A 16,585-nucleotide genomic window follows, 5' to 3' on the forward strand; every position below is an offset into this window, starting at 1 on the left:
AATCCTCAGTTTCAGTGCAAAGGATTTTTTAATTTTCTTTTTTTTAAAGTGTTCTGCCACCCTGGTGTAGTAATTATATAGAGATGTCAGCTGGAATTGATAATGAAGGCAAAATTTGGTAATAGTAGCAGGATGTGTTACTGCTATTGATCAAAGGCTCCAGGGCTGTTTTTAAACACTGCTTCTCTCTTTGATCTTTTTTTCCTATTGATTGAACAGAGTAGATAAACAACCGTCTGTGTAGCATGAGCATTTATTATGGCTTTTAAGCTGACTAAGGACAGCTTTGAATTAAATATGAGAGTTTAAATGATGGTTTTCTAATAAGTGCTGTCTATAAGGACTTTGCTCGGCGTGACAATACAGTTGCATTTAAACATGGTGAAAGGAAATCTAAATACAGGCATTCTTTTTCTTTTGTATTCAAAAAGAAGGTAACAATTCAAAGTTGATTACAGGAAAGGCAAAGGCACTTTTTTGATATGTAGTTATGTGTGGGCAAAAGCTGCTTTTCTTTTTTTGTAACATACAGTTTTGTGTGAAGTGCACTCAAGAAACTGTATTGTCTTGTCTTGGCACTGTTTGAGAAGTTTGTGTGAATTACTCATGTTGGATACAAATGGAACTACCAGGTGCAATCTGGTAGTTCTGCCATCGCTTCAATGAAATTAATAGAAAACTTTTCCTTGACTCTTTAATGAGTTAGATTGGACCCTGGGCTGTCATTGTTAATGCCTTGGAAAGGTCAGGATCGATTTCCTGGCATCTTTTTTGTCTCTAAGGAGGCTCTTTTCAATGCTGTGGAAGACACAGCGATGTTGCTATTCCTCTTCCTTGATAATTCCCTGTATAATTTAAGTTCTCCTACCTACCATCCAAGGCTTTGGAGAATAACAGCGACAGACCAAAAAATGCTGCATTTTAGGGAAGTTGTTTATATCTTAAATGCCTAAAATAGCATTTTTGCATAATTTTAAAGTTTTCCCCTGCCCCCTCACGTTATTCTGAATTCTATTCCAGTATTGTACTGCTATTTTTCCTTACTGATTGGGTGTGTGTTAAAAAAAAAAAAAAAAAGACTATTTCTGCAAATGAAAGCAGCCTTCCCTGTTGCAGTAGAGAGAGCAAGTTGTGTTGCATTTGGAGTAATGCTGTTTCACTGCAGTCCTGTAACACAGCATGCACAGAGATAGCTGCACATCTCAAATATTTGGATTCCTGCCTTTTCAAAACCACCTGAAGCTTCTGCAAAGTTTCCACCAAGCCTGCTTGTTTGTCTTGCCATGAAAAGGTTATTTCCACTAGGTTAGTGCTGTCAGTGTGCTAAAAGGTTGGTGTTGCTCATCTGTTTTGGAAGCATGGTTGGGCTGCCCTTGCAACAGGCCTGAATGAAGTTGTTTTTCTGGCTTTGCTCAGTGATACACCATGTGTTGAAAAGCACAGGGATTTCTTGCACAAGTAAATGGCTGTTCTTGAAGGACTGCAGTCTTTGCAACAGGAATATAAAATCCACGCAATAAAATACGAGGCTTAGAGGGAAGGGAGTGTTGGGAAGAGGACCAGGGAGCTTCATTCACAATGCTGGCATTTGAAAAAGATCAGCCATGTCCTTCTGAAATGTTTAATGTGCCCTTCTTGCTATCAGAGAAGGTTTAATTTCAGAAATTAATATTTGACTATTTCTTCAAGTGAAGTACTGATATCTAGGATCTCCTGAACTCACTGTTGTGGTTTTCTTGATTTTCAGGATACTGGGGTTGGGAAATCGAGCATTGTTTGTCGATTTGTCCAGGACCACTTTGATCATAATATTAGTCCTACTATTGGGTAAGTACCACACATAATATATTTTTTAATTCTATGTGTTTTTTTAACTCACTACCCTCTCATGTGGTCCTTTCTTTTCCTTACTTTCAAGGCTCTGAATATTGTACATCTTTTTTTTTTTTTTTTTCCATCTTATCAATCTCACTCAGCTCTTTACTCTCCGTTACTGGCTTTCAACTTGTGTTACCTGCTTAAGGGAATCAGCAGCTGCTCCAAACCAGGTCAACTCTCCTCTCTCTGTTCTGGGAATGCGGAGGGGCCCTAAAGTTCCTGTATTGTAGCAAGCTGTAGTATGGAGAAGCTGAAAAAGCTCTGCCATTCTCCTGTGTCTTTTCTGGGGCTATCCAGAACCACGCTGTATTAACTTGTGTTCTTCACTGCCGTGACTTTCAGATGTTCTGTTTTGTTTTTCTTTACCCACCTTACACCAAGAGATTCTTAGATGTCTCACTCAGCTCGTGTCTTTATCTTTTTATCTTGTCAAGAGCTTCCCACTTTAGATTGTGTTTTGGCCACAGGACCCTAGGACTTAAATCACTTGAGTTCCCACTGATCAATGAGGTATCAGATTTGATCCTTGAAGCTTAAAATAACCAAAACCCCACAACCCAAGAGGCTGTGATCTGCATAATGACCGGATCATCCCATAGCTGAGTAATGGCAGGAAAACCATGGGATACCCTTAAAGTACTTTCTCTGTGTGTCCTGGTAGGCTGGGCTGGAACATGGACAGTGTCTATTCCCATGTATGGACGTGCTTTTGCCTGAGTTTAGGATGTGTCACGTTATCCTGCCTTTCTCAAAATAGAGACAACACAAGTTAAACTAAGTGTAATTAATTAATACCTCTAATTTAAAAACTGCTAAGCTTCTGTGTATCAGATCACCAGAATCCCCTTACTCCTGTAGTTGATTTTAATTCCAGAGTTTTTTTTTCTTTTAATATCACAAGGACAAATCTAACAAATCCAGTGTTACCTGGAAAATTTTTAAAATCATGGATCTCTTATGGGAAAGGAAGCTAATATGTAATGTTCACGGAAGAGTAACTTGGGGGGAAAGGGCTGATCCGCCTTGTGTGTCAGAGCTGTTTTAAATCGTCTGTGAAGGATTAGTATTGATTGCTGTGTGTTGTTCAGAGGGTTAGGCGATACCTTCTAAAGCTCTGCCTTTCAATGCGTGAAGGAGTCTCAGCTGGAAGTAGCATGTTGAATTTCCAGGACAATTTTGGACTCCTGAATGTCATGAATAGAGAAAAATGGACAGAGAGAAGGGAAGCATGTCATGAATAAAATTACTGACTGAAGGACACTTGTTTGCAGTGAAGAAATTGGTGGCAACTTGAGTGGTTTTTTTACTTCTAAACCATCAGCAGCCTTTTTCCCCAAGTAGTTGTTGTTGCTAAGTAAATGCCTTCTACTCAAATTGGAAAATATTTTTCCTCTGTTATCAAAATTATGAAGATTAAAGGGATTTTTTTTTTTTCCATTTGAAGATTAAAATGTGAAGGCTTGCTTCACACAGGTGATATTATTTGTCTATATAGTTAACATTTTTATTTTCTTCTAAATTATTCAAATGTTTTAAATATATAATCCTTGCAATCAACAGTAGGTACTGTGACTCTACAGCTTCAAAAATGGGAAATTTATAAAGTGTTGCTTAATGCTTTGAGAAGGAGAGTGACAAGTGAAACCACACACCCTGAAAACAACCAAAGAAGTGCTGCTCATTTGTTTGTGTTTTTTTTTCCTTACTTAGTATTTTCATAAGCATTGCAGCATTGTTAAATTCAAGGATTTTGCAGATGGCTGTAGAGTAGAACTCTGGTATATCATTCTCAGGAGATGTTTTGATCAGTCATATGTCATTCAGTGCTTTTGTAACGTCAGTGCATTGTATCAAACGCATCTTTATGAGCCAGGGAAAACGTTACCACAACAGAAGTTGTTCAGCAGTATCCAGATAGGGTGGGGAAAATAGAAATCTACCAGAGTTTGGCAGTCCCTCCAACCAGCTTTCAACTGAACTGCTGTAATATAGAAAAAGCCTATAGATTTGCAACCCTCTTTCCTAAAAGAGAAAACTGTGAAAACATAGATGAATCTCATTTCCTATGGAAAATAAAAGAAAGCACGAAGACTTCTGCATCCGAGTTGAAAAGGGGAAGAACTTCTTTCCATTTGTTCATCTTGTGCATTCCAGCAGGTGATTTACTGTTCCCTAGTGATCCAGTGAAAAGTGGCATTGTTGCCTTTTTCTCAGGCCCGTCATCTCTGAGAAGATGGAGCTAGCAAGCAGCAGAAGCTATGTGTGAGTGGCAGGAGCATTTGTGTTCCTGGACCCGTGCACAAATGCCCTCTGAACCTCAGAGGCTTTTCCCTTCTTTTAAAAAATACAGACATATATATATAGGTAGCATATGCCTTATCTGACAAAAGGGAGACTTTCACTTCCATGGGCATTTTCTCAAGATTTTGGAGTATTCCCCATTTGCAGTCTAACCCAGCAGAGATGGCTAAGGTCTATAGGTTGCCTATTCAGTGTGTCAGTCATGTTACAAATTTCTCCTCCTTCCTTCTTTTCAGAGCATCCTTCATGACTAAAACTGTGCCATGTGGGAATGAGCTTCATAAATTTCTGATCTGGGACACAGCTGGTCAGGAACGGGTGAGTTATTAGTTTGCAGTATGCTTTCATTATGCTGGTCTCTCTTGATGTGTTGGTGTACTTTTTCTAAACTTTTCAGAAGACTTTCTAAGTATAAATGTACTGAATCTTTGGAAGGCTCTGCAACCCAGGTGGTCAGCAGCCACCAAGTATATAGGTTGCATTTTGACAGGTGAGGAAAATGCAGAGGCAAGCTGACCATACCACTTATCTAAAAAAAGAAGACTTACTGTGAATTGTCAGCCACTTTTCCTCATGACAGCTTGAGCAGTGCCCCAGCAATCTCCAGCTTCCCTCTGGTTTCCTCAGGTTTGTGTGGGGCAGCTTTCACTGGTGTTGGAAAGGCCTGGACTTCCAGTCCATGGGCTGGTTGGGTGGCCTGAATTTACCTGATGTCACTGGGGTTGTCCTGAGTTGGGACATTGAATATGGGCACGGGTTGCGTCTGCGTTATTATTATTATTTTGAAAGTTACATCGTCAACCTGAACCACTTCAGGATTTTCTGTTGATTTTTTCAAGTGTGTGAAGTGCATTGCTCAAAGCAAACAGCTTTTCCTTTGACTTTAAAAAAAAAAAAAGCCACAATGGAGTTTTGGGCATTAGTTTATATTGACTGTATGTAAGCCTGGTTGGTCATTTGTTCCTTTTAATAGTGATATGCAGTAATGGACTGTAGAACTGTAGGTTTCTCTTAATATGTGCCTACATTTATCTTGAGAAGTTAGAAAGAAATGGAAAAACCTATGCATACTTCTAAAACATCTTCAGACTTCCTTGTGAAATGGCACAGTGCCTGTTCATAGAAAAATGTAGCTGTTCTCACGTTAGGTTGGGATAAAATGAGATGCTTATACAGGCTGGAATGTCAGTCCTGATAACATCCCACTGCGTTTTTCATACCTTTTGTGTGAATTGTGGGCAAAGAAGATTTTTGCTGTTAAGTTCAGGAAATGCTTGTGCTTTTATTTACAATGTGCAGCATGATGTAAAGTGACACAGCAATTCAGTATATTATTTATGATGGGAAAATGGACCTTGAAAAACATATTTGAAGTATAGCATGATTTTTTCCCTTGGATTTTGTTTGTTGCATTTCTGCATGTTCTGGATCTGATAACTGACTAATTATTGCAAGAGGTAGCAAAGGTTCAGTTTTCTTTCCCATGGTTTCAGCTTCCTTGCTTATTCCCCCTCTCTTCCCTTCCTGCTCTCCCTGCTTTTTCTTTTCCTTTTAGCTCTTTAGTACACAAAACTCAGTTCTTGAAATTTAAATATAAGTATTACTCAGTTTCCTGCATAGTCTTAAGACTCACAAAGGTTTTTTTTGAAGAAGGTGAATAGTAATAAAGTCTGATTTACTGAAATAAGTGATGTCTCATTTGAGGCAGGAAATCTGTGACTGAGCTCTGACTCTTGGACACAAAGTGCATCCTTCCCATCTAGTCCCTTATGTTTCCTCTCAATTTTTTATTTTAGCTCATCATTTTTCAAATATATGCTTTGCTTTTTTGTGTGCGTCAATCAATGGTGAGCAGTGAGCACCATAAACATTGTTATATTGCTTAGGATCTATTACAGATAAGTCATGTTACGAGTTTTCATGAATTAGTAATCATTAATTAGGCCAGGGACTGTCTTTTTCTTCTGTGTTTGCACACTATTCCCAGTCCTTCACTAGGACTAAGAAACTGAGGTGATACAGTAAACAGAGATGATTGGTATTGAGTGCTAAGCTGCAGGGGCTGCCAGCTGTCCCAAGGTGAGGTCCATACTGATCTAGGTCATTCCATGTCCTAGAACATTCCCACTTTACAGCTAAACACGTGATGCTTCTCAATACCTTACTCACTTTAATCAGGGATTTTGGTTACTTTGTTTTTTGTTGCTCCTTCCAATCTGCTATTCAAGAACAAATGTCTCCCCCTGTTAATTTCTTTCTCGTTATGCTCTGAACAACAGTGGTGACCCAAAGCTTCCAGTCTACCCCAAAACTCTGGGCCTGTTCCTGTTTTTCACAGTGTACTAAGAAATGTCTTCTGAGTGCTGTTTCTGCTTCGAGAGTTGTCCTTCCCTTGTCTTTTGCAATTTTTGTTGAGACTTTCTGTCCCACTGCTGAAGTCTGGAAGTTTTGTCAGCGCCCCATTGTCTGTACTGCTGATAGCAGTGTTTAGGACTTCCTGCTCTTTCAACATTGCCTTCGTTTGGCTTCGTTCTCCTAAATACAAGGCCAAGCATAGGGCTTGTGCTTATTCTGGAGTTGGGGCACTCTGTGCTTTCCCCAGCTGTGCCAGTTGTTGCTGTATCTACGTGCTGATGTGGGGCCTTCACAGCAGAAGAGCCCTGGGTGAGATTTAACTGAAGCCTTACTTATGCCATGAAAGTTAAGCTCAAACCTCAACCGTGGTAGAGTGGGCAGGTGGAAACAACAAGAGTGGCACTTCTGTGATCCTCGTTCATGAGTTTGTCCTTTTTAATGAGTTTTCTCTTCCTTGTTCATGAGTTTCTCTGGGAAACTGCCAGCTTGGAGAGCGTAGAGGAACCACTCTTAAATAGTGTATTCGCAAGCCCTTATTTGAGCAACACTCTATGAGAACCGATGTGCCTCCTGGACACGCTCCTTCAGTCAGCTGGGAGAAAGTGGAAATTCTTGTGGCTGCTTCTTAAAAGGAGTAGTGCCCTGAGTGCCAGGGCAGCAGCCAGCTGGAAGCACTCAGCACCCCCTTGAGGCTTTAAATCAGTTTTTGGATAGCCACTTACTTGCAATGCTGTGAGCCTTTGCAAATGCTGGTCACTGCTGGGTTAAAAAGCTTGTGGGAACACCTGAGTGAGCTGAAGAACATTAGTACACAGGCCAGCCAATTGAAGGTTGGTCATGGAGAATAGGTAATTTCTGGTTCATATCTAAGATAATAGATACAGTATTATGTTTCTTTTGAGTCAAGAAACTCAGAATTGTAGGCAGAGTAGAGAAGGAATCAGAATTGCCATTTTTTTGGGAGTATCAAACGAATGTCAATGCTGCAGAATGACAGGAATGCAGCAGAAAATGGAGATTAAAAATGTTTCTATCATAGCCTTGGTGGGGGCGAATGCTCAGTGTGCTGCTTTAGGAGGGGACCCTGGAGATGTGGCTCACGGTGAAAAATTCACATTGTACTTGATTACAAAAAGAGAGAGCTTCTTAATCCTTTTATCTTGTTTTTTTTCTTTCCCTTTTTTTTTTTTTTTGTGACTAGGAAGAAAAAACCTGGCAGCACACTTAACAAAATCCCTCTGTCTTCTGTGCCTAAGTACTTGTCTCTGTGGACCTGGTTATTTTGTGTTGGTGGGCTATCCAACAAACTATTTTCTTCTTCAGAGTCACTCCACTCCACTAGTGGTTTTCCAAATGTCACTTCCCTCCCCCCCTCATGTTTTCCCCATTAGCTTTGAATTGTTGCCACAGACTTCAGGACTTAAATGCCTGACAATTATGTTATTGTTAGTAAAGATTCCTTCCCCTAAGAAGAGTCTCCTCACGAGTTAGTTAATGATGTTTTTATTAGCATATATTTTGGTTCATGGTGCCCTAAGTAGCTTCTAATTACAATGCTTTGTCTGAATACCTTGGGTGGCTGCCAGCTTTCCATTTTGCCAGCTGAGGAATATCGTAGCAAATAGTTAGGGAGCCTGAGGGCTGTGTTTCTAGGGCAGGAAAATTTATCTCTGTCCTTTTTAAATTTACTGTGCTGAACTCTGGGATTTTTAATTTTCTTTAATAAAAGAAGCCTCAATTACGTGAGCCCAATTTAAGCATCAATAGGAATTAACCTGTGTTGTGATGTTGCTGGTTTGGGGTTTTTTTTTGTTTTGTTTTTAATTTGCTCCACTTCCAGGAAAAGGCTGACTGATGACATGTCTACAGCTCCCTCTTTTCTGAGTGACAGTAGTTGTCCTTGTGATTCAGCAACAGTGTCACAACACCATCTATCAATGACTTGAATTATTTCTGCAGTTGAGACGCTGCCTGAATTTTGCTCTGTGGTGTTATAAAGATGACTCTGATGGTAGCCCACATTTCAGTCAGAGTGGAGGTGGTTCACTGTGTGTGGTGTGAGGACCTCCCTGCACTGAGCTACTGCTTGCACGCTGCAAATGTTGAGAGGTGATTTGGTAGTATGTAAGAGCACAAGTGGCGTTAGAGCTAGTAAGTGAATATGTTATTTTTAATGGTTTCAGAGTGAGTGCAAAGCATGGTTAATCATTGAAAGGATGCATGTGAAGGTGTTTTTTCTTAAGCTTCAACAAACTTGTAGCTTGACAGTGAATTGTGATTTTGATGTAGTGTCATTTTCATCCTTTGTTTAATGACTGTAAACTTCAGAAGGGCTAAGCAGTGGTCAGTTTTAGGATGTTGCAGAAGTTTGTTTTCTACTTATTTAAAGTATGTTTAGAAGATTATCCTAAAATGTTGAAATTATTCCTTCTTCACTTGAAGAATTCTTAGATATTGGAGTAAAATGGCTCATTTATATATATGTGTGTATGTATACACCTCCAGTTTAACTAGCAAAAAATACCTGCAGGTCAGAGACAGACAGATCTTTCCTGATTTATTCAGCTTGCAAATCCTAAGAACTGGCATCTCAGCCTTCAGTCATGTAGGGAAAAATATTCAGGGTTTTAAAATGCTAAGTGGTATCTGATAGTGGTTTTCATGCATAACATTTTTCCCATTTGCTCTCTGCCAGCTGAGAATGTCAGGAATTTTGTATCCCTCCCTGTTCTAGAAGCTTATGTGTCAAGATAATCTGTTTAATGCTTTTGGGTTTTGCCTTTTCTTCTCTCCACACTGCAATTTTCTGTCCATTGGCAGCCGCTGCCTTGAAGGTGGCAGGAATGGGGGGATGTAAATAGCCAGACTTGGGCAAGTGAAGGCTCCTAAGCTGTGGAATAGGTTCTGTTCTTGGTGCATTGACTGCTTCAACGAGCTCATGCAATGCAGATGCACAGGTGGCAACGTCAGTGTCTTCCCCCCATGGGTGCTTCCCTGGCAGGTCCACGGAAGCAGTTAAGGCAGCTCTCCTAAACAGGCTGGTAGAAGCTTGTTTCTGGCACTGATCTATGCTCTTCACCATGATAACTTCAGTGGTTCACTTTGTAGGAATGGGAGGCAACAGCATGAGAAGGAATGTACTTCCGATGAGTTTTGGGACAGGAATGAAGAGGTTTGTGGGGTTGACGTTGGCAGGAAGAGCCATGAACAGGAGAAACAGGACACCCATAATTGCCTGCAGAGGGGTGGGAATGGACTACTGAGTGAGGGGACTGAGGTACATGAAGATCCTAGTCTAGAAAGAGTGAGTGTGTGTCATAGGAAGGGGAAGGAAGTTGTAGGGCTCTGTCACTGCCTGCACGTGTCAGCAACTAGCAGAGCCAGAAGCTGTGGCTGTCCTTTTCATTAGAGGCACCCAGATAAAGAAAGGGTAAGCACCTCTGACCTTGAGAGGAGCTAAGTGGTTTGGTCTTGGCCACTCAGGTGCAACATGTGTCCTCAGAGAGCAACTCTGTAGGAATGGGCATGAAATCTAGTCAAATGAGCACAGGTGTCAGGAAGCAAATCTTGTGCTGCTGTGCACCTGCAGGTGCTTGAGAAGGCACCGTGTAGGAAAGTCTCATCTGAACTCAAAGGTGTGTGGCACTCACTAACACTGGTGTGATTCTGCTCAGTCTGTGCACCCTTATCCTTTCCAGCCATGTTGGTAGGCAAGAATTCTGATTGATTTGCATAAAGAGCAGGTGATGTACAGTCTAGAAGAGTAAAAGCAACTCAGTAGAGGAGTTAGGTGGTGGTTGGTGGTGGTGGTTTGGGGTTTGCTTTTTTTCCTCTTGGCTGTGGAGTTGGGAAGAGGCTGCCTCGCTGTGGCAGTATGCCAGCGCTGGGGGTAGAACCACAGGATGGTGTGAAGAGCTGCTGACATGAATTAATGTTCCCTGGTGTGCCTGTCAGATTGAATGAGTCCTGACTGTCTTCGGCAGCATTTGTCAGCCTGTATATAAACAGTAGTTTTTATTTCTGTATTAATTTGGCCTCTGTTTTGCTTTCTAAACCAGCATTCCATAAGACAGGGTTAAGATACTTTCACTACCTCAGCTGAGGTGTGATTTGCATTGTGTTCCCTTGAGTTTGGTTTTCTCTTCCAAGTACGATATGACTGCTCTGTGGGTTTTTCTTCCTCCCCGTTCTTTCCTGTTAGTACAGAGGAAACGTGAAAAGCATTGCCTGTGACCAAATGTACCCCTCCAGGATGAGATGCACAGGAAACAGAAAGCAAAATACTACAGAGCTTTTAAATAGGTGGTAAATTCCTTAATGGCTGCTTGGTTCCATCCTTCTGTCCTTTGCAAGGGCAAAGCTTCTGATGTCTTCAAATGAGGGGTTGCAGAATCCCAAAATACTCCTGGAATCAATAAGAGAAACTCCAATTATGCTGAACTTGGGTTTGCACCATGTAAGACTGAATTTGCCCTCTCTGCTGCAGGGCTGTACAACTGTAGAGATTGGGCAGCTTCTAGTTGGATCTAGACTGGAAGAGCCTGGTATAGGAGACTGGCAGAGTTAAATCTGAAAGACTGCTGCTCTCTATTAATATTTCAGCTAAAGACAAGCAGTGATCACTAAATTTTACAAAGTCAAGGTGCAAGCAAATTACAAGTAATTTATTAATTAGGAATTCAGAATGTTATTAATTGTCAAAATAATATGATCCTTGTAGCAATAGAATGAAAAAAAAGAATATTAATTATTTGAACCTGAACATTGATCATCTTTTGAAATGGGTTAGGAATGTGATTATTTGTGATGGTGGGAGCTGATGGAGGTCTCTTTCTGGTCTGTGTTCTTCTATTAGCCCATGGTGATGTGAGCTGCTGCTGGCTGCAGGTAGGGATGACATCTGTCAGGCTATGGAGGGCCTGACTCCCTGGCAAGTTGGGGTTGTGACCTGAATGTCCCTGTGGCAGAGCCGGGAGTGGCTGCCTGAGCATTTTAGGTGGCCTTTCTTGAGAAGCAGAGTTGTCCTTATGCCATACCTCAAACTGCTCCTGTTTCTCCTAATTGTCTTGGCAATTACTGGATACAGAAACACTGAGCTATAAAATCAAGGTAAGAGAAATTGTAATTTATATTACAGGAGATAGTCCCATGAGATTTAATTTTTGTGAGCTGGTTTTTTGTGTGTCACTTGTTTTGGGCATCTGTCCCACATTTGGTCCTTGGCAGGTGAAAAATATGCAGATTAGTATTTTGTATCCCTTTAATTAATTTTGTGTGACTCTCTTTTTCCAGTTAATTAGGCCAGAAAAAGGTTCAAGAGGACTTTCATTTTGGATGCTGATTTAAAAGGAAAAGAAAAAGAAAAGAGCATCAAATAAACATAATTATTTGCATGATATTGCAAAATCTGTGTTCATAAAACACATTTGTTAGGAGTCTATCATTAGATCATGAAACTCATGCAGTTAAAATTTTTCAGCTCCTCTTGATTCATTCAGTGTTGCTAAGAGGCTTTTCCTTTTCTCTTGTAGAAAACAGTGGTTTCTTTTGACTGGGGCATTGTATTGTCACATTCCTTTATTAGCCTGTATGAAAGAATGATAAAGGGCTTTTTTTTTTGTTTTGTTTTGTTTGTTTCTAAATTATTATTTTTATTTTTGCTTTCTGGCCCTAACACTGGAAATATTCTTCAGTGAAACACCTATTACAGGAAGTGTTCTTGTCAGCTGGTCAGAAGAAAAGGGAGAGAAATTCCCAAGGTGTTGTGCAGGTCCTCAGTGTGCTCTCAGGGCCAGTATTAAAGGAATTCGAAGCATGTGAATTTACGTGCATGGCTCCTGTGAAGTGTGATTACCACTATCTGAGAGCTCTTTGTAAATTCATGAATGCTGTGTAATCTAGATTAAAATGTAATCTAGATTAAAATGTAATCTAGATTAAAATGTAATCTAGATTAAAACCAAATCAGCATGTGTGGGGTATATATGTTTTTTTTCCAGGAGTTTACAGCCTGGGGGGTGAGTGCATACACTGTTAAAGGTCACATGTACCCTCCACAGGTAAGGTCCCTGATTTTCAGGCTACTTTAACACAACACACATGTTGAGGAGCAGGTTCTTGGAAGTTCTTGAATTTTGTAGGGGATAACTTCTAGTCATGGGTACACAGTGAGCCGATTTGCCCTCCTAGACTTGTTATTTGTGATTGGATAAGGACTTGGGGGGGTGTGATGGTAGGTGGGATGCCTAGGCTACAGTGGTCATGAAACAGGTAATGGCTTTTTTTAGACCTCCTCTGCTATTAACATACTTAAAAGCCCTTCTTCTTATCTGAAGTAATGCCCCAAGCTTATCAGCTTTTAAGGGGCATTTGGACAATGCCCTTAACAAGGTGCTTTAACTTTTGGCCCGGCCCTGAATTGATCAGGGACTTGGTCTACATGATCAGTTGTAGGTCCGTTCCAACTGAAATGGGCTGTTCGGTTCTAACAGACTGAAAATTTCTGTCATGATTTGGAAGCATAAAAATTCTGGAAAGCATTTATTGCGTTAAATATGCAAGTAATAAAGCCAAACACTAAAACTCCAGAAGGCACACATCTACCCAACTCCCTCAGGATCTTGGCTGATCCCATTTCTTCCAACCACGCTTCTTGACTGATTCCTCTTTCTTTTCTCATCCTCTTTCCTGCTGTTTTCTCCTATTAATGAGCTCTCCCACCTGCCTCACTCCCCAAAACACTTCAGCGTTTGGCCATCTGTCACTGCTGCTGTGCATCCACACTGTTATAAAGGAAAGTGTCGACCTTGAGCTGCTGTGCGTGATCTGCGATAAATAGCTTACAAACTGGCAAGTGAACCAGTATTGCAGATAACTTGTGTGATACATGGCTCGTGAAACAGCAAGAAACGTGGAGGCTGCTAGGTCTGCATGCTCTGTCTGTAGGTGCAGTTCTGAGAAAAAGATGTGTCCAGTAAATCTGCGGAGGTTTGCAACGTAACACATGGATACGTGCGTGTTCGCTGGGCAGTGAGATTTACACCCTCCCCTAATAATGTATTTGAATTGGGAGTTGACCTCAGTTATCAGCTGCAGCTTAATGTGCCGCTTGTGCAGATTATTTTTCAAATTAAAATTTATAAAATGGCTCTGGGAGTACAGCAAGACTGAATGTATTTCCCAAGAAAGATCATTTTAGGGTTTTTTTTAAGACAAAGTTTAGTTGAATCAGCAGAAATACTCTTTTACTTCCTTTCTCTAATTGTAATTGTAAGCTGAAATTGTAAGTCCACTGCTTAGTCATGGTAAATTATGAAAATTATGCTGTTCATTGGTTGTTATAACAAACTTATTTATTGTTTGGTTTTTTATTTTTCTCAAAGGATGTATTCCTTGAAACAAAAAGCTGAAGAGTAACTGCAAGAACCCATCTTTTTTAAAATATCTGTCATGTTATAGGATAGGTGAACTTGACAGTTTACCTGTAAACAGATTTTTTAGGTAAACAGATTTTTCTATTAAGTTAACTTTATCCAAGTCATTTGCAATGTTTTATAAAACTCAAACCCAAACTGAATCCAGTCTTAGACCTACAAAGCAAAATGGTGTGGTTTGTCAGGGAAAGGTATCCACATGCTGTCAGGTTAAACCTCCAAGTAGAGGTGATCTTCATGTCAAAACTTGTCCTCAGAGTCCGTGCCTTGTAGTGGAAAAGATACATTGAACCAGTATGAGCTAATTGCATTAATTCAGCGGGATGAGGAACAGCAGGAGATAAAGGAGCTCTGCTTTCTTGGTGTTTAATTTTAAGCAAAATTAGAGTTGTGTGATCGCTGAAGAACTGTTCTCTGTGGGATGATAGAAAGTGGGTGGTTCTGCCATGGCAAGTCTTTGTGACCTGTTAAAGTGTGTGATAATTCTGATTTATTAATTATAGTTTTTGTTGGGGTGTTATGTTTTGACAGTTTCATTCCTTGGCTCCAATGTACTACCGAGGTTCCGCAGCAGCCGTGATAGTTTATGATATCACCAAACAGGTAAGATCTTCTGATTGCTTTTTGCTTGTATTGATTCCTCTGCTTGTGCCCGAGTTGGAGTTAAACCCCACAACTTCAGAAGCATTTATATGTTAATTTATCTGGGGTGTCTATGCTTTGATAGTTTGTGTAGATCTGGATGGAGGTGTCCAACTCACGTAAAACATTAAATAAAAAGTCCTACTTCTGTTTTGTTTTAACTTCATCTAGACAAAATGCATTTTGTCAAAGTTTCTTCGGATTTCCTCTGGCTAAGTAGACAGGATAATACCCTGCAATACCCCCCTCCCAGGCACCACCACCTACGTTCTCTATATGGAGTTGAATTTCTACTACAAAAAGCAGCTATTTGCTTTATCAGCTGAGTGGAAATTAGGTTTTCATATTACTGATTTTAAATCTAATTATTTTTATCTAAGCATATAATCTCATGTTTGCATTGCAGGACTCACGTCTTAACTTTGAAATCAGTAATGAAATAATAAGTCTCTGACCTTTTGTCTCAACACTAATAATTTGGAATAAAAGTTGTATTTTCAGACCCTAAAGTGCTCTGGCTCATTTGTCAGGCACAGAAGGCTAGGAGATTCTAGCTGAATGCAGTGAAAGAGGCTTTTGGAAGAAACCCCGCTGATAAAGCTGAGTCAGAGGTGGTGTTAATGGATGGATGGTCATGACAGTTCACTATCATTTTATTCCTTTCTTGCCAATTGAATTATTTAGCACTAGGGTGAGAGGGCTGGGTTGGTTCTCCAGTGCATTAGTGTAATGATCTGTCGCTGATGATGGTGGTCACCGTTGCACAGCGGTTCTATTCTCCTTTGCTACTTTGCCGAGAAAAGGCAGGGAAAAGTGAGTGGTGCTGGATTGATACTTATTTAAATCAACAATATCTTACAGTTCATCTTGTAATATATTGTAAGAATATAATTTTGTTTTACCAGCCTTTCTCTAAGCTTATGTGGAACAGCTCTCAGGATAAAGAAGGAAAAATGGGAGAGGAAAGCCAATGTATTTCACTTTCTGATGCCTAACATTCAGTGTTAATCATTACAGCAAAATGGATTTTTTTTTCCTAATTGACTGGTAGTGCTTTACCTTCATTGATACTGATACAGACATTGCTGATTTAGACACAAGTCTTATGTGCATTTCTGAATGGGAAAAAATGATTTATAATATATTTGGGAGCTCACTTTGAGTGTCAGTAATAATTTGAACCATGCATTATAATTAGAATCTCTAGAAACAAAAGTGATTTTAATGCTATTACTTTGTTAGTGTAAAGAAATAGAAAAATTACTATTAAAAGGTAGGTAGCACCAGGAGGTTTGAATTTTATGCTTGGAGGGGAAAAACCTCAAGTGAATTGTCACCTGTCTCTTTGGTTTCATGATTAATAAATTTAGGTTTACCAGGTCACAGACTTGGAAATGCAGTGGGGAGGGCATTACTGTGGAAGCTCTCCTGGATGTGACCGAAAATTTGACAGTGGTTGAGATAATAATCTACTGGGCAGAAGCTGAAATTAGACAAATTGAGCTCATATTGAAAGTGAAGGAAGGAAATTAGCTACCATCCAGACTTAGAAGAGATGGGTTAGTTTCTTCATCACTGAAAATTTAATGTTCAGTGCTGCTTTGGGATGAAGAGGAAGGGGAGGCAGCAAAGAGGGAAGCATCAAAGTTCAAGAATTGATTTGAAGAAGTCCTATAACCTAAAGCTTGAGAAGCAGATTATATAGATACATCAATGATCTTTCAGTTTTGTGATCTATATAATTATTATTACTACATTAATACTGTCAAAGCTGTGTTCCTCTAACTTGAAAAATAAGCAAACACATTGACAGAGAGCAGGCTGTTAACTTACTTTGTTATTTGTCTGATTTAGGATTCATTTCATACTTTGAAGAAATGGGTGAAAGAACTAAAAGAACATGGTCCTGAAAACATTGTAATGGCCATTGCTGGAAACAAATGTGATCTTTCTGATATCAGGTAATAATTTTTGTT

General features: G+C 39.9%; 1 protein-coding gene across 1 annotated transcript in view; it reads left to right on the forward strand.

Annotated features, from left to right (window-relative positions):
• RAB31 (RAB31, member RAS oncogene family) overlaps positions 1–16,585 on the forward strand; it is a 64,736-nt gene that overhangs the window by 25,691 nt on the left and 22,460 nt on the right. The window contains exons 2-5 of the mRNA XM_050315850.1: positions 1,748–1,827; positions 4,416–4,497; positions 14,499–14,570; positions 16,464–16,570. Of these exons, the coding sequence (XP_050171807.1) occupies positions 1,748–1,827; positions 4,416–4,497; positions 14,499–14,570; positions 16,464–16,570 (341 nt within the window). The remainder of the gene's footprint in view (positions 1–1,747; positions 1,828–4,415; positions 4,498–14,498; positions 14,571–16,463; positions 16,571–16,585) is intronic.

Source organism: Myiozetetes cayanensis, unplaced genomic scaffold, assembly GCF_022539395.1.
Source record: "Myiozetetes cayanensis isolate MyiCay16 unplaced genomic scaffold, myiCay2020 scf1, whole genome shotgun sequence".
NCBI classification, from domain to species: domain Eukaryota; kingdom Metazoa; phylum Chordata; class Aves; order Passeriformes; family Tyrannidae; genus Myiozetetes; species Myiozetetes cayanensis.